Here is a 19030-nt window from a genome sequence, read left to right as displayed (position 1 = left end):
AATGGACATCAAACATGCACAGGGAACACATCATTTCTATTTTTGGTATCATGAACTATCAGCAAGCGCGAATATATTATAACATGTAAAACTAAGCCTGTTGTTTTTCTATATCACAACAACACTAAAGACCAAATGGCGTATATTATAAAAAAAACATATGACTATGTCTATGATTATCTGGGTAAATCTCTTGAGATAATATGCTGTCCATTGGGACAACCTGCTACATCATGTACACAACGTAAGAGCCTAAACTAATAGCTAGACTATAGGCCTATTTGGCATATTGCTTTCAACATCCACACATTCCACTTGCAGGTTTTTCACCAGCAAGAAAGAAACATGTCCAAAGATCCGTTAACACTTAGCTGTGTGTGAAAACATTTTTACAAACATTTCATAAAAGTAGTAAGCCTAGTTCAGCTGGCATACCTCGGTAACAAGGGCTTTGACTTCTCTGCTCAAAACGTACACTGTGAAACGGTCTTACTAAGACACTAGAATGAAGGAAGAAACCCCCACACACACTTAGGACTCCTAGACATGTTCTACAGTTCTTATGGCCATTCTTCGTCCGGAGTCCGGGCACTGGTGCTGAATGTGGGGCTGCTGCTGAGTTTCTTCAGGCCTCGTCGCTGAGCCAGGCTGGAGGTGAGGACCGGCTCTAGCACCGGAGCAGGAGCGTTGCGCTTCAGAGCGGAGTAGGTGGCCGACAGCGCCCCCTGGTGGAACAAAATAAGACAACAGACAACATTACATAAATATATATTATCAAACATTTGTCATGACTCAAACCACAAAATTGCAATTTAACTAATTGCATTGCATTGTAAATTTACACTGTCAATAATTTTCCATAACTAATGTAGCGTTGTATTGCCGTTTGGAGCTTAGCATAAAGCTGCAGTCAGCACATTATGCTGGCCCCACTTAGTTTTGATTAAATCGTGTTTTGATTTGAGTCTTGTGATTCTCATGCATCCGGTCCCGTAGCAATGGCCAGTTGTCAAGCAAATACATAGTACACAGAACCATGAGACTCAATCAAAACACAATTTAATCCAAAGAAAGGCGGGCGAGCAATAACTGCTGACTGCATCTTTAACACTGCCAGGGTTCATGTTGAGAACGTAGGCCACGGCATTCTAAGAGGCTTTCAATAAACGTGTCAGCTACATTTTTTATCGTGATATATGGTTTTGTCACACACACACACACACATGCAGACATGCACACACACACACGCACACACACACACACACACTGACCTTCACAATAAGGGCGTCCTGTCTGCTGAGTGGTTTATCTGAGAGGTGCTCTCGCTCTACGATCCAGGGGTGGCGGAGTACCTGCGGATGTAATCATCCAATAGATTACAACACAAATAATAATGGCATATGATACCAATAACAATGTGTGTTGCATCACTATTGGCCTTAGGGGTCTGTAATTGCAGTATATCCAGGAATCAGCTCATAGGAAAGATAAGAGCATGTACTCACCATCGAAAACAGGCTTTGTTTGTTCAAGCGTGTGTTAGTTTACAATACGTTCATGCAATTTATTACAATAGATACTTATTCTACCTGGTGGGCGGTCAGACGCTGGTGAGGGTCCACATGTAACATCTTGGTCACAATGTCCTGTTCCATGCACACACACACACACACACACACACACACACACACACACACACACACACACACACACACACACACACACACACACACACACACAAACTCAAATAAACACACACACACACACACACACACAAACAAACACACAAACAAAAATGCACGCATGCAACAATTAACAAAGTCCAATTAAAATGGGAAAGAAATGTATTTGATTATGCAATATCATGGAAATTAAATTATGTGTCTACATTCTACATATAATTTCAATAATTGCATATGCATGCAATGCACACACATCCAGATGCTCTGGTCATCCATGATGAGAGGTGCTAGGGTTAGGGTTAGGGTTATGGGATGGGTTTAAGCAGTCTAGTGATCCCCAATACGAAGAAGTCCCTTGATGTGTCACCTTGGCAGAGTCTGAAACCACATCCCAGTTCCCCCCCACTAGAAGGAACCGCCCACATCCGATCTGAGCGAGGATCTCCTCCGGAGTGTCATCTGGACCGCTGGCAAAGGGGCTGAACCTGAAGGAGCCCATTAACAGTGTGAAGGATCAGATATAGCTAATGGATTCTATGAAAAGGCATTTACTGCATCAGCACTTGATGTGATGGCAGTGACTATCCTGCTGCCAATCATTTGAGTCTCTCGTGGCTGGCTGGGAGAATTGTCCAGGCAGCACTACTGTTGGGTGATGTTCCAATTTCATTAAATATTGATTTCATTCAAAAAATAAAGAGCTGTGTGCCTTTTCACCATGACCTGTCTGGTTGACCTGTGACCTATAATCCTACGTAATGTCGGTGGCAGCCCCCCACTATCTCAGAATGGTTACCTATGATAATTATTAAACATACTTTTACTTACTTAGTTCCCTGGTATGTGAGGCAGTTTATACAGTTGTTGATTGTCAACCTTGACATACGCACATGCACACACACACACACACACACACACACACACACACACACACACACACACACAGACAGACAGACAGACAGACAGACAGACAGACAGACAGACAGACAGACAGACAGACAGACAGACAGACAGACAGACAGACACACACACACACACACACACACACACACATGCGCACATGCGCACGCACACACACAACACTAACCCAGCTATTATTGTGTAGAGCAGGATTCCTAGGCTCCAGATGTCACAGGCTGCATCATAACCCTGCTTCTTCAGAATCTGCAGAACACACACACACACACACACACACACACACACACACAAACACACACGCACACACACACACACACGCACACATGCACGTATGCACGCATGCATACACACACACACATACACATGTGTCTACTAACCAGTGAATTGGTGAAACTACAAATAATGTATGTAACCTCATACCCCACCCTAACCCTAATACAAACCCTAGAACTGAAAACCAAAGTCTAAAGACCCACCCATAGGAACCCCTTACCCCTAACCTGTACCCTAAAACTGAAAAATAAACCCTAAAGCCAAATCCATAAGAAGGAGGCGCCCTAAGCCCAAATCAAAAACCCAAAACCATGAGCTAACCCAAACAGGAACCACTAACCCTAGACCCAAACCTTTAAACGTCTGGTTTGTAATGTATCAAAACAGAACCAGTGGTTCGCTTTACCCTCAATACTATAAATGCCAGTTATAGTTATATCAAAGTTACTATCAAACTGTTCTAATAACTCCTAGGTGTTATAAAACTGGGATTTTACCTCAGGAGCCACAAAGGTAGCTGTGTAGCAGGGAGTCATCAGTAATCCATTTTCAGCTCTGAGCTGCTTAGCGAAACCAAAGTCACAGATCCTGATGGATTCTGGGTTCCCCGTGTCGTCTGAGAAGCGGATGTTACTGGGCTTCAGGTCCCGGTGGACAACCTGAGGTTCATACAAACAATAACAAGAACCTCAGATGATTTTAAGCAACACCATGTAATGACAGACTGTGTCAGTCGGTCTGAATGTCCGTCTGTCTGTCCCTGGCTTTGTCTGTTTGTCCCTCTTTCTTTTTTTCTGTCTTTCTGTCTGTCTGTCTGTCTCTCTTTCCCTCCGTCTGTCTGGCTGTCCTTACTTTGACAGCGGGTTGCTTTGATAGTGGCCTTCAGCTCGTCTGCATTCTTGGGTCTTGTGTCCCTCATCTTCCTCTTGACAATACCCCATTAATTTTCTATGGGGTTCAGATCAGGCGAGTTTGCTGGCCAATCAAGCACAGTAAACCTATGGTCGTTAAACCAGGTATTGGTACTTTTGGCAGTGGGGCAGATGCCAAGTCCTGCTGGAAAATAGCAGCCCATGTCCTGGATACATCTGTACATGGTGGCTCTTGATGCACTGACTCCTGCCTCAGTCCACTCCTTGTGAAGCTCCCACACATTTCTGAATGGCCTTTGCTTGACAATCCTCTCAAGGCAGTGGTTACCTGTGTTGCTTGTGCACCTTTTTCTACCACACTTTCTCCTTCCATTCAACTTTCTATGAATATGCTTGGATACAGCACTCTGTGAACAGCCAGCTTCTTTAGCGATGACCTTTTGAGGCTTAGCCTCCTTGTGGAGGGTGTCAATGACTGTCTTCTGCACAACTGTCAAGTCAATAGTCTTCCCCATGATTGTGAAGCCTACTGGACCAGATTGAGGGGAAACCTTTGCATGTATTTTGAGGTAATTAGCTGATTAGAGCTAGTTACCTGACAGACTTGACAGACTTGACCCTGTATTAAGAACGTTCTGTGTTCATTGGATTTTTACTTGGCAGCTGCTCCAGGATCAATTACACAGAACCATCTGGGAAGTCTTCATTGGAAACTTTTGAGAAATGGGCACTTTGCAAAAATACCTTGCAGGTGGATGAACCATCTGTCCATCACTGTCTATCATGCATGAAGTGTGGTGTGCGTCACTGTGGTTTGGCCACAGGGGCATAACTTGCAAGATGCCTTCACACATGATCGTGATCTTGTGAATCCAGCTGCCTTGCAAGGTAAGGTCAACGGAGCTACAAGCTATAAAATGGGAATTTCCATATATTTCAGCTATTTGCTGCTACTGTGCAAATAAAGCATGACCTCCTTTCCAGAGCAGTTTCACTTGCCTCGAGGCTACAGGGCACACCAACCAATGGCAATCCTCCCAAAAAGCTCACAGTTTGCTGTGAATTGGCGTCATTTGAACAAAGCCGGCCGCTTTTTAGCCTCTAAGATACACACTTTCTTTCTATACTGTATGTCTGTCTGTGTCTCTGTCTGTTTGTCCCTCGGTCTGGCTGTCTGCCAACCTGTCTTTCTGTCTGTCGTTCTGTCTGCCCCTCCCTCTCTCTGGCTGTCCTTCTGATGTCTGTATGTCTGACTGTGTCTCTGTTTGTCTGTCTGACAGCCCACTTGTCTGTCTGTCTCTCTGTCTGTCTGTCTGTCTGCCTGACAGGCCGCTTGTCTGTCTGTCTCTCTGTCTGTTTGTCTGCCTGACAGCCCACCTGTCTGTCTGTCCCTCTCTGTGTCTGTCATCCTGTCTGTCTTACCCCCTGGGAGTGCAGGTACTCTACGGTCTTGGCGAGGGTACAGAGGATGTGGGAGGCGTCCCTCTCCTTGAAGTTTGGCGTGGTGAGGACTTTATCCAGCAGCTCATCTCCCCGTATCAAGTCCTGCACCAGATGCACAGTGTTCCCGGCGTCGTACACCTAGCACACACACAAACACGCACACACACAGACACACACATGCACAGCAGACTGATCAGTGGCTACCAACATTCAAAGCATCCAGGAACGTCAACTGTGTGTTTTAATTTAGTCCTGATTAAGTCTCTCTAATTTCAGATTTTTTTTCTTCACAGTTTTCGCCACGTAACGTCTGTTGTGAAAAAAAAAAATGTGAATTTGCCGATCGTGAAAAATATCTGTCTTTTTTTAGATATATTTCTGAGCTGTTTTGGTTTCTCAGATGTATAACTAGAGACAGGACACTGAACTTACATCTTTGAGAGTAAGGATATTTGGATGCTGTCCATATCTTAACAGAATCTCAATCTCCTCAGCTGGATCCTTCCTTGCTTTGTCAATAATCTGAAACAAACACAAATAGACCTATTGGCAAATTTAAATGCGGGATAAAATAGACTCAATAGCGAATAGACTTAATTCTTGTACAAATGAATTGAATAAATACATGGTCATAGATAATGGTTGATCAAGACATAACCTATGGTGATAAAAATACTGTATAGTTATATATTATTTGTTTATAGCAAGCATCTTTTGTGTGTATTTAGTATTATCCATTTACCACTAAGATCAGAGCAAAGCATATGTTAATATGTTCTTTGACACTCTCTTAATTTAAATTGAAACATGCATTATAACTCATCCTTCAACATAATGGCAGCCAGGTATCAGGTAATGTCTGATACCTTCACTGAGTACTCCACCGCAGTAACTCTGTGCAGACATCTCCTGTAGACAGAGGGCGCTGTCGGCCTCCCTTCGTCCTTCAGCTCATACACATCGCTGAATAAGATGTCACTATGCTATGGGAAACACACGCATGCATGCACGGAAACAGGCACACACACACACCCACACCCACACACATACAAGCACGAATGCACGCACGCACGCACGCACACACGCACGCACGCACACACACAAACAAATCAGCTTAGCTCCACAATAAATGAATGACTCAGTCTAAATAGTCAAAATGGGTTGTTAAAAATTGTCAGTTGATTATCGTTATGCTCCTGCTTTTAAGTAACTCATATTAACTCATAAAGCGTAGCTGTGATTCAGTTGCATACCTGTATGACTGTGTTGTTGTTGTTGGCTTCCGGCAGAGGGGGGGGTCCTGTGGACGCGCAGGGCTCAGGGCTGTTTTCCGTGGCCACGAAACTGAAGCCTCGAAACAACTGGTGTGTGTTGGCACTAGGAGGGATGCCGGGGGAATCTGAGAGCAACAGAATACACACAGGCATACCGTGGCCAATAAGATGATGATGTGCAATTATTTATTGTGAAAGTCAATATCCTCTTTACAAGTCTTATTTTTCATCCAAGGGATGGCAGCCCCCTCTTTGACATGGAGACCTACTTTTTTAGAAGTGAGTCATTTCTGAGAGACACTTTAATCTAGTTTCAAGTTTCTTACAGTCATGTCAGATACAAGTCTTTAAAGGGGTGATATTTTGCCATCAGGTGTGAGTGTGATTAGCTGTTACAAGCCGTTTGAAAATGGCTGGTAGACTGCTCTATCCTGCATCCTGCGTTGAACACCCACTGTAGCGACTGCATTATGTGCCGTGTCTTTATGCGTCATATAGAACATATAACACTTACAACACATATAAAACATAGAAACCACAGCTAACGTACCAGTGGGGGTTCTGGAGGTGAACTCGGGGTCAAAGTGGAAGGTGTCCTCAGGCCTTCCGGCTGTTGGCTTAAACGGAGGTCTTATTTCCCTTTTGTACAACCGCTATGCAAACATGACAAAGAGAAATATCTGTGATTTCCATTGTTGAGACATTTCAATTTCCCTTTTGTACAAACGCTACGCAAACATGACAAAGAGAAATATCTGTGATTTCCATTGTTGAGACATTTCAATTTCCTTTTTGTACAAACGCTACGCAAACAGGACAAAGAGAGATATCTGTGATTTCCATTGTTGTGACATTTCAAGGGGTTACAAAAACACTACAATTTACACTAGAATGACACTTGAATGTACTAACGTTCCAGTCTACAGGTGCAAAGAATCTGTGTTGTTTAATCTCCTCTACCCCATCTGGTCCAGCACCTGCCAGTCACACAGGGAGAGAATTCAGGTTTTATTGATTCTTTCAGGGAAAGAACACAGCAGTTATTCAGATCAAACTACTTTTTTTTTTTTACTGTGGTACATGACCATGGCATATCACATATGCATGCTAGTTGTATAATGTCATGTCATGTAATTATAATTGCAGAATTGGGCCATGTAATGCATGATAATTAAATAAGAATAGATGCATGCATACAAAAACCAGTACACCGACACCAGTGTATCTTCAGTTAATGTGCTATCATATATATGTATTTGTTTGAATTAATAAATATTCCCCATGTAAATACCAAGGCGATTAGTAGGATTCCTTTTAAAGAGAGCTCTCAACAAACTCTGGACTTCAGGGCTGAGGAATTGTGGCATCCCCAGCTTAGCTCTGCAGAAAAAAAGACATGACTCATTGTTATATTTTCCGTAATATCTTGGAGCTATGACAATATGCGTCACACATCATTCTGCAAAATGTCTGCCCCCTCTTAGTCAGGGTCTAGGTATACCTAAATATAAACCGTTAGCACTATCTTCAACAGCATGTTTGAAATGCTGTATGAATTGTAGCATTGTAATATTGTAATAATAATAATACAAGAGGACACTGTAAGCTGACAACATGCAATTCATCATTACAAGTCCTTCATAGATAGATTTTCAAAACAAGAGTTCATAATGGATAATATTGTGCATGGCCTTACTTGAGAATAAGAGCCATTGTCTCCTTGCGGTCTTTTCCCTGGAAGGGTAATGATCCTGTCAACATCTCAAACTGGTAGGAAAATAAAGTTATTTCAACAATTTTATTAAGACCAACACATTCAATAACAAGCATAAATAGTCTATATATTTTTTTTCATAAGAATGAATATGGCCTGTGGAATAGTTGGGTTATCACTTCTTTGAACAAAACAACTGCCAAAACTAATAAGCTTTTGTTTGAAAATTATATATTAAATTAAATTAAATTCAATTCAATTCAATTCAAAAAAGGGAAATAGAACTACGAATAATATATACATAGCCTACCATCAATACCCCAAATGACCACCAGTCAGCGCTCTGGGTATGTCCTCGTCTATTCACGACCTCTGGCGCCATGTATTCTATTGTTCCACAGAAAGAATACGCTCTTTTATCGTTTTCTATTGCCTCTTTACTCAGTCCAAAGTCTATAAAAAAACAAGAGAAACATAAAGGAAATTACCATTGATAGGATACAACACTGACAATGTATATTTGCTTGACATAAACCACCTATATTTTTGAGTAAATTTCTACTGACCAGTTATCTTTATATGGCCATCTTCATCCAAAAGTATGCTGTAGATAAACACAATATATGTATAAATATACTAAAACATTTGTCTGTGTACCCAAAAGGGTGCACAGTTTATAGTATCGTTATGGATGTGTGGTGATGAAGGAGTGTGGAGATTGATTTAGCATGCATGAAGAGAGACTATGCTGTCTGGTGCTGGGTGTACTTTTCAGGTTTGAGGTCCCGGTAGATAATCCCCAGACTGTGCAGATGGTCCAAGGCCAGCGCCAGCTCTGCCAGGTAAAACTTGACATCCTCTTCAGTAAACATAACCTAGAATACACAACAAGAAGAAATGTACACATGGACAACAATGTATATCACGTTTGGTAATCTATTGAGTCGATGGTAAGCCAAAAAAAATTACACAATTTATAGAAAAATTCAGTCATAAGTAAATTAAGCCATTTTTTTAAGTCACAACGTGTGACATTTCCACTAGCTTGTATCTTAAATAACATGGACATATCTGTAGTCAATGCTGTTCGATAGGGATTTGAATAATTATATCACTAAAATCACATCCTAGAACAGATATATTACAAATAAAAAAGGCTGCCGAGCCCGTACCGCTCTATTTTATACAATAATCTTATAAACTCTCCGAAAAACCCTCAGACTCACGCCACCCAGCCAGCCCATCTATGCTAGTTTGCGTTATAACAGTTGCACAGAGAGTGGAGAGAATAATTTCGTTTTTTTAATCTGAAAGTATCCAGCCTACTATCTGGGATGGGCTCAATCTTGCATATTGCGACTTTAGGATAAACAAAACTAACTTTATGATAAACTAATCCACAATTGTGGATACTTTATTAATCATAATAATACAAGTCACTTATTCACTCCGGCTACATAGTGGACAGTGGAGTCTTCATTGACCTCTTCATCAGTGTGTGTAGGGAGGATATTACTACACACACAACAGTGGAGTCTCCATTGACCTCTTCATCAGTGTGTGGAGGGAGGATATTACTACACACACAACAGTGGAGTCTCTGTTCACCTCTTCATCAGTGTGTGGAGGGAGGATATTACTACACACACAACAGTGGAGTCCCCATTCACCTCTTCATAAGTGTGTGTAGGGAAGATATACTATTCACTTCATGTTGTCCCGTGAAAGAAGAATTATAGTGAATAATGGAATGTTTGGTTATGATTAATAAAGTACTTACATTTGTGATATGTTAACATAGCACTTAATCATCATCTTATGATTTCAGATATTTATGAATGTTTTGTTGATAAGTTCATCTTTAATAAAAGGCATATAAATTACTTATGACTGAACTTTATTATAAAGTGTTAGCAAAGAAAACTTTAATGAGCCAAATATAGTCACATAACACACACACAAACACACACATAGGCACACATGCACACACAGACACACGCACACACACACACAAACATAACATTTCAGAAGGTGTGTATATGAACAAATGATGTTGGAGTTATTGAAGTACACACCTCCTTTGACAAGCGCGTAAACAAGTCTCCCCCTCGAAGAAAATCTAAAATGAGATACAGCTTCCCCTCTGTCTGGAACGCTGTATAAACACACATGCATGGACACACACACACACACACACACACACACACACACACACACACACACACACACACACACACACACACACACACTCAAACAAACACACATATGCATGGACACATATACACACACGTACACACACAAACACATGCATGGACACACATACACACAAACAAACATATGAATAAGTGCACACAAACACACACACACACACACACACACACACACACACACACAAACCCCCCAACACACATACACACACACACTCAATGACAAACACACACACACACACACACACACGCATGGACACACACACACACACACATGCAAACACATGCATGGACACGCACACACACACACACACACACACACACACACACACACACACACTCAGTGAAAAACACATACACACAAACACACAAACACACAGATACACATGGAAACAAACGCAACCACAGACAAAAACACAAGAAAGAGGAAGAAGAAATGTAATGCATGCCAAAAGCTACGGGACGGAATGTGTGTCAAATAATGATTAGCAATAGATAGCATATATATACTTGACACATAAGGTCACATTGTAAACAACAAACAGTGTGTGTAATGCATATCCTGTGGGTACAAGTAAAAATGTTTTACCATGAAACCAATTGACACATATATTCACAGACAGACAGGCAAGCAGGCAGACAGACACAGACAGACATACGGATAGACAGGCAGAAAAACAGAAAGACAAGTTGTTGGACGGACATACCATAGTGCAACTTAACAATGAAAGGATGGTTCACTTCGGCCAGAATGTCTCTTTCCATTTTCGACCGCACACGATCACGAACTGAAAATTTTAAGAGGATTTTTTAAGGCGGTATTATTGTTGGTTATTACACTTTCTGCTTAATCATATGAAATTAGATTGACAATTAGTTTAACCATTAAAACACTAAAGCCATATCTACATTGGCGCTTTTTCAAGCGCTACGTCTCCCAGCCTGCATACTATAATGACACTGTATTGTAAGTGTGTTGAACCAAATCCATGGCATTAGTCTGTTCTGAAGCCAAACAGGAACAACAACAGCATCTGTCTCATAAACAACACATGATGGGATGTTGGTCTAACCACTAGATCTCCAAGGGAACATGGGAAGAGGATTACCACTTCTATAAAAAAGCAACACAAAACTTCCCTTCTTTCATTCATTCACTTCCTGTCCTGGGAGTTTCGACCCAAACATGTTTAACCAAAGTACACGTGCAAGGCCATAGTTTGCTAAAGGTTTGTATAGCTTAATTTGCAGATATATTTCTAAACGTTGTCCAGTTTCATTACCAACATATTTTCGGTCGGGCTATTGCATAACTGTACAGAGTGGTAAGAAGTAGAAGGTTATATTATATTGTCTCAGAAAGGAAGTTGAAACATTAGCACTTTGACCTAAATAATAAAATAAAGCCATTTGTTGGAGGCTTTTTTCAAAGGTATCTCACTCATGCCGTGAGGTACTACATGGGTGTGGCCCTAACCCTGGCGGACCACCTGGAGTGTCTGGGTGTCCATACCTTTCAGGGTGGCTTTCCTCAGGACCTTCATGGCATAGAGATGACCCCTGTCTGCCCCTCTGATCTTCCTCACCAAGAACACCTGGACACACAGACGACTGTCATCATCTTTAACCTCGCCATGGCACGGTGCACGGCAGGGAGTGGCAGGAGCAGTAGAGGGTTGACTCCCAGCCGAAAGGAACTGGGTTTGATTCCCAATGTCCACAGCCTATATGTAGAACTCCAAAAGGCCCTAGCCTAAGAGTTTGTTTGCCGATTTGTAAGGATACTAGATTTAACATCACGATTTGGGTATTATTAGTGTAAACAATGTGTCACATATTAATGTTTTAAAATAAACTGAAATAATTTTCAGCGCACGTGTTCTGCACAATCATCTTCATTATAACATAAACTTCAATGTTTAACATTGTCATGTTAGGTAAGATTTAGGAGCTATAATTTGATTGTAATTTGTCTGAAATGCCATAGCCATCCATCAGCAATTGGTGAGTGAAATGCTCTGTGAGACTATCTGTTATGGTTGATTGCGCCTGCCTCTCCTAATTTAGATTTCAGTGGGGGAGGGAGTTTTTTTTGGGGTTGTTAAGTAAAAAATCTTGCTATTTTCTGCCTTTGCCCTTTACCACTCTCGAATCAAGCTTCAACATGTCGCGCCAATTCAGGGTCCATTCAGCCTACCTTTCCATAGGAGCCTTGCCCCAGCACTTTGAGCAGATGGAACTGAGACGGATCCGCCTTTTCACAGCCTTCCTTAACATGGTGGCTGATGTCTATCTCCTTCACTATGCTGTCGTCCTGGGGACAGATTTAGAAGAGACACGGACACAGAGATATCACACCTAGAGACATGTGAACTGATCTAGCGAGAGCGAGAGAGACACTGAGATGGACTGAGAGAGAGAGAGAGAGAGAGAGAGAGAGCGAGAGAGAGAGAGAGAGAGAGAGAGAGAGCGAGAAGGAGAGGGTTAAACTTAAGTTTAATCCTCACTGAGATGAAGCTGTATTTTAGGATGAGTGCAATTGTAATAATGTCGAATAATTTCTGTACCAAAAAGTTTCATAAGTGGTATGGAGCTGGGAGTTGGAGTTCAATTATAATTTGTAGGGATTTTACAGGTATTGTGTCACGCCTATGAGCATACACTGTTAAACTCCCAATATCTGTGTGTACATTTCACATTGACTAAATATGTTGTACAGAAACAGATACAGCTGCATTGTGGGTGTTGTTGGGAGACATAGTATCAAAATGGGTCCTGACCAGCCAATCAGGATCACCGCTGCCTTACCATGTGACACCAGGTCACGGCTTCGTTCCTTACAGTATGTGTGTAGTTTATTTTACTTAACTCTATATCTAACCCAATACTATTCTACAGAGGACTTTTGGAAAGTAAACCCAGATTCAGACACATACACAGACACACAAATACACACACACACACACACACATACGCACACACACAGCCTGTGACCTTGCATGCTGTGTTATTGTCATTAAGGTATTGACAGTGGTTACCCACCATGACAGGGTTACGTAAGCAACATGTTTCACACTATGCAAATTACTTTTTGACATACACTTCCACATGCTAAGCTGTGGGATCAAAATTCATCTTCTTATTAATGTTACTGCGTTCACATGACATCATCTAGCATCATCTATATAAATGCATATTCAGGGTTAATATTGTTTGGTTAAATTATTATAGTTCATTTATTTTCATTGGAATATATAGATAGCTTTTCATCTTCTTCTTCTTAGATTTTCACTACTCTGTTGAATCCTGCTAGAAAAATAGAAACGGAAATGTCTCTAATTATGTGACTAATTATTTAACACATATCATACTAATATGTTTTTTAGTTACTAAATTAATACAGCCCACAACCACATGAGCTGATGTCACATCGCCAGTACATCTGATCATGTGACAGTGCTATCAACATGAGCCTAATACTTTAGAAGCTGTGCTGTGTAACCTTAATTTAAATATGTATCTAAGCTTTATGCATATATACTTTATGAATAAAGCTTAAGTGGACACACACAAGTGCCCGCTCGCTCACGCTCAAACTCACACTCACACACACACACACACACACACACACACACACACACACACTGACACACACAGAAGGGCACACAGACGGACACACAGACTGACAGGCTTAGAGTGATATACAAAGGGACAGGACTTTCGAAGCATGATAGCATGGGGAATGGACAGACTCTCCTTCACCTGCAGCAGGCCAGTGTCTGTCACTGGTTCACTCCAGGGCCAGTCAGAACCACACAGATGGAAAGGCAGGTAGAAAGACAGAGAGATGATAGTCGGGCAGATAATGGTCCATAGACAGAAGCTACAGGTATTTAGACAGGAAGGAAGACGGGTAGATACAGGTAAATAAACAGGTAGGTAGAGAGGTAAATAGTAAGGTAGAAATACAGGTAGTGAGACTGGTAGATGTACAGAAAGGTAGACAGGTAGACTACATGTAGACTGGTAGATATATGTAGACTGGTAGATATATGAGGAGACACACAGAGATTGGGACTGTTAGATATACAGGTAGTGAGACAGGTAAACATTCAGGTCAGTAGACTGGTAGATATACGAGGAGACACACAGAGAGTGGGACTGTTAGATATACAGGGAGTGAGACAGGTAAACATTCAGGTCAGTAGACTGGTAGATATAAAGATAGTGAGACAGGTAGAAATACAGGTAGTGAGACAGGTAAACATTCAGGTAGTGAGACTGGTCAACATACAGGTAGGGAGACAGGTAGACATACAAGTAGTGAGACTGGTCAACATACAGGTAGGGAGACGGGTAGACATACAGGTAGTGAGACATGTAGATATATAGGTGGTGAGACAGGTAGACAGGTGGCTCGCCTGTCAGGTTGATTCATCAGCAGTGGATAACAGCAAGGCGGGAGGGAGGGGGGAGTCGTGTCTATTTATACACCCAATATTCAGGTGGATAAGCTGCAAACAGCAGCAGCAAACTCTCCCCCCTCTCTCTCTCTCTCTCTCTCTCTCTATCTCTCTCTCTCTCTCACACACACACACACACACACACACACGCGCTACGGCTAACCTTGCCTAACAATAGCTCCCTCTGACAGTTTGTCTGTCATCGGTCTGCGTGCAAGCCTCTTATGACCAGGTTACCCGTCTCCCTGCCGGGCCATGTGTGGGTTTTTTTTATTTGCGTCTGCCGACCTGCTTGACAGCCCACGTAGAGCCCCTTCAACACCCACGTGATTCAGCACATATTCTGCACCCCCGCAAAAGGACTAATAGCATATATTCCATTCTACCGTCGCATTCCCCCCCCCCCTGCAAACACACTGGCAGACGTGTAAACACACACACACACACACACACGCACATGCGCACAGAAACATGCATGCACGCACAACCATGAATACACACTTGTATTCCATACTCATACACAATGCACATTACCTTAACTGTGAGCCACTTTCCCTTTCCAATGCTAGATGGATAGATAGACACCCAGATTGATGGACGGATATATAGATGGACAGATATAGATAGACAAACTGATAGATACAGATAGATTGACAGACAGATATAGATAGACAAGAGAGCTAGATAAATAGATACTAACCTCTAGTTGACAAAAGCCTGCATTGTTTTTGTTCCTTGCCGCCTTGTTCTTCAAATAAATTGAAAACCATCTTCTCACTGTGAATTTTCGCATGTTAGTATCCATGGTAACAAGGAAGCTGGTCTATCTATCCCATATTAAGAACATTCTCCCTGTCTGGGGTCCCAAGACTGAGAAGATAGGCAGTAGTCTCTATTTGATAGGGTGTCTTTTCCCCTCCTAACTACGGTATCCCATTATCCACAACGCAGCGGCCGACACATATTCATCCTTTCCCATCGTGAAGTTGTCCTTGTGATGCGCTCACTCGTTACCTGGGTCTTGCTCTCTGTCTCTTAATCTCTCTCTCTCTCTCTCACTGTGTCACTCTCCCTCTCCGTGCCTTCCCTGTGTGGATCCCAGCCTGCAGTGAGTGGATGTCTGCGCAGTAGCACGACTCCCTGAACCTCCGACTTGGTGTTCACACCATCCTCTGTTCTCAGCAGGGCAGCAGAATGTGGCTGCAGTAAGGGAGAGAGACACAGAGAGAGGGGGAGAGAGAGAGCGGGAGAGAGGAAGAGAAAGAGAGAGAGAGAGGGGGAGAGAGAGAGAGAGAGAGAGAGAGAGAGAGAGAGAGAGAGAGAGAGAGAGAGAGAGAGAGAGAGAGAGAGAGAGGCGACATAAATCTACTGGGCTGGATCGGTGCAAGGGAGAGGTGTGTGTGTTCTGGTTTGTGTGTGTGTGTGTGTGTGTGTGTGTGTGTGTGTGTGTGTGTGTGTGTGTGCCTGAGCTACCTCTCTCGCTCTTCTCTGAGCCGGTCTTCATCTCCCTCTCTCGTATGTGTGTGTGTGTGTGTGTGTGTGTGTGTGTGCTGTGTGTGCAGCGGGGGGATTCTCTATCCCCTGCTGCAGAACGATGGCTTGTCACTGGTTACATTGTGTGTACAATCTGAAGCCCTCCCTTGTTAAAGTCTTGTCATCCTCCTTCTAGTCAGCCCTCACATGTTCCCCCTCTCTATCCCGTTCCTCCTCTAGCCCCCTCCCCCCCTCCCTTTATCCTGCCCTTGCATTTTAGTTTCAACAAACAACAACAGCTGGGCAGGTCACATGGCTTGCCAGCATGACCTGTCTCTGTTTCACTGCTCCAGCCTGCCCCCGCTCTCTCTCTGTCTCCCTCTACCTCCCCCACCCCTCTCTCCCCAGTCATCCATCCCTGTAGGTTTAAATACAGAAAGACGGACAGAAACACGTTGCCCAAAACCGGGACACGATCAGACCCAGATACAATGGAGGATGTCCCAACAGCAGAGGTATCTATTAGAAACCGATATCATTAAATATATATAGGGCATCGCCCCGTGGGAAATTGTATGTCATGATGATACACTTCCACAACACACGCGCAGTGAGCACAGCGCAATTAGGCCAGTGTGTGTGCGTGAGTGTGTACCTGGATCTGTCACATCAGCAGCTTTGCAGAACTGCAGTGTTACATAAGCCCAGAGGCGAGAGAGAGAGAGAGAGAGAGAGAGAGAGAGAGAGAGAGAGAGAGAGAGAGAGAGAGAGAGAGAGAGAGAGACACACACACACACAAGGTAGTTGGGTTAGTGAGTTCAACAGTAATTTTACAGTATTTTGATCAAGGGAAGGTCATCCAGGATACACAGTTTGATGTAACTAAAATCTGCAAATAACCATTTTGACTCACTTAGTTTTATTCATTATATAGAACATTATATTACATTCTGAGAATGATCTTAATGTTAAATCGATTTTGAGCTGTGTTGAATCTGTGTGTGGGTTGGGAAAGGGGATTATGAATTTGGTGGATTAAGGCTCTTTCAAAGAGATCATAATGTTAATATTCCTTGAGTAGATGTGCATGCTGGCAGTTGCTTTACATATGCATATTTCTGTGGGTTTTATCCAAAATTTGCATGCATCAGGCCTGTATAATAATATCATTGATTCTCAATCTACATCCCATTTTTTAATCGTTTTTTCCACTGATGTTATTGGTATTGAATCATCAATGTTTTGTTTTTATCCAGCCTCAGATGCCCCTTTGTCATACAGCCTCACGTTACAGAAGGGAGCTTTCGCAGATTCAAATCAAATTAAAGCTGCAAGAAGCATTTTACGGGTGCCAAGCTAAAGCAGACTAATAAGACCCTGATAGACCATTAAGATCCTGACAGACCATGAAGACCCTGATAGACCATTAAGACCGTGACGCCTACCATAAAGACCATGATGAAGACCAGTAAGACCTTTTTTGTTTGCATACTGTTGACAACACGGAATAGCCTTAGCTTGGATCTGGTGATGGGCGTACAAAATTTCATGACCATACGTCCAAAGGCTGATGAGTCTTTAAAGTTATCAATTGATCGATTTAGCGCCCTCTATCGTCTTATTTTGATGAACTTTAGCCTGGTTAACCTGGTTGATTGGGCTAATTTGGACGTCCAACCGCCATTTCGTTACAGGTTCTTGGTTTCCTAGGAACATGTCCTCAACATTAGGAGAGACAAATGTCTACGGGATTTCATGACTGTCGAAGAAAGGGGTCAGAAAATATGGCCGTCCAAAGTCTGCATTTTCAGTTAATTGATATAGCTCCCCCTATCGCCCAATCTGGGTACAATTTGGAGAGGTTGCATTTTCAGTTAATTTCTATACCGCACCCTACAGCCCGATATGGATACAATTTGCAGAGGTTTATCTTGACCCACGTGCCTTTGACTATACCAAGTTTGACGATGATTGGGTTAAGTTAACCCCGCCTTTTGGCGTTAAGTTAAATTTGGATGATAGAGCCTCTGGCGGCCATGTTGTTTTGTCAATTGACTTCATCTTACTTGAGCAGTTGGAACTTTTGAAAGCTCCTGGGTGCTTTAATCTTTATTATACAGACTTTGCTTTAAGTCAGATTGAAGACATTGGTCCAAAGATGATATGTGCAAAAGGATTTTTGTCTAAGTCTAAAAACCTAGGATCCTTAGGGAATTTTGTGTTTTTAACTAAATTCAAGATGGCCGTAAATCTATCCAAAGAGAGTCAAGGTTCTTGAGGCAGATTTGTTCGCCATGAGGATATGCATGTGTGAACAAAGTTTCATGACTAAGTCAAAGGGGTCACGAGATAAGCTTGTTCAAAGTTAGCATTTTTGGTCTATTGCTATTGCTTTTTGGGCCAATCAGTGTAATATTTGCTCTCTGCTAATCTTGAGTCAGCCTCTACAGCTGTAGTAAGTTTCATAAAAAGCGTGGGAGCGGAGGCCATGTAAGTCAAACATGGCGGAATAATAACACTAACAATTACAATAGGTTGCCTTCACACTTTGTGCTTGGCACCCTAATGATGAACATTGAACCACTCACGTCATCTACGACTGCCCTTGATATTCACCGTGAAGCAGACATGACCCAATATCTAGCAAAACACAACAACAAAGTGGATCAATTATTTTTCATATAAAAAACACAAATGTATGCCTACACACG

The 19030-nt window shown here is 42.3% G+C and overlaps 1 protein-coding gene across 1 annotated transcript in view; it reads right to left on the bottom strand.

Moving 5' to 3' along the window:
* The window catches only part of rps6ka2 (ribosomal protein S6 kinase, polypeptide 2), a 16491-nt gene extending 825 nt beyond the window's left edge, over positions 1-15666 (bottom strand). Inside the window, exons 1-22 of the mRNA XM_084475753.1 lie at positions 15547-15666; positions 12581-12697; positions 11897-11978; positions 11091-11171; positions 10252-10331; positions 8945-9051; positions 8743-8780; positions 8487-8629; positions 8159-8229; positions 7754-7842; positions 7375-7439; positions 7013-7115; positions 6442-6587; positions 6055-6171; positions 5621-5710; positions 5168-5326; positions 3371-3532; positions 2770-2846; positions 2050-2167; positions 1590-1646; positions 1272-1352; positions 1-725 (exon numbers count right to left, since the gene is read on the bottom strand). The exon at positions 1-725 is cut by the window's left edge and continues 825 nt beyond it. Of these exons, the coding sequence (XP_084331879.1) occupies positions 561-725; positions 1272-1352; positions 1590-1646; positions 2050-2167; positions 2770-2846; positions 3371-3532; positions 5168-5326; positions 5621-5710; positions 6055-6171; positions 6442-6587; positions 7013-7115; positions 7375-7439; positions 7754-7842; positions 8159-8229; positions 8487-8629; positions 8743-8780; positions 8945-9051; positions 10252-10331; positions 11091-11171; positions 11897-11978; positions 12581-12697; positions 15547-15651 (2253 nt within the window). The 5' untranslated portion in view covers positions 15652-15666 and the 3' untranslated portion in view covers positions 1-560. The remainder of the gene's footprint in view (positions 726-1271; positions 1353-1589; positions 1647-2049; positions 2168-2769; positions 2847-3370; positions 3533-5167; positions 5327-5620; positions 5711-6054; positions 6172-6441; positions 6588-7012; positions 7116-7374; positions 7440-7753; positions 7843-8158; positions 8230-8486; positions 8630-8742; positions 8781-8944; positions 9052-10251; positions 10332-11090; positions 11172-11896; positions 11979-12580; positions 12698-15546) is intronic.
* Between the last annotated feature and the right edge of the window lie 3364 nt (positions 15667-19030).

The sequence above is a fragment of the Micromesistius poutassou genome, assembly GCF_964030765.1.
Source record: "Micromesistius poutassou genome assembly, chromosome: 12".
Classification (NCBI taxonomy): domain Eukaryota; kingdom Metazoa; phylum Chordata; class Actinopteri; order Gadiformes; family Gadidae; genus Micromesistius; species Micromesistius poutassou.
Note: the sequence above shows the minus strand (reverse complement) of the source record. Positions and strands in the feature narration are given on the sequence as shown.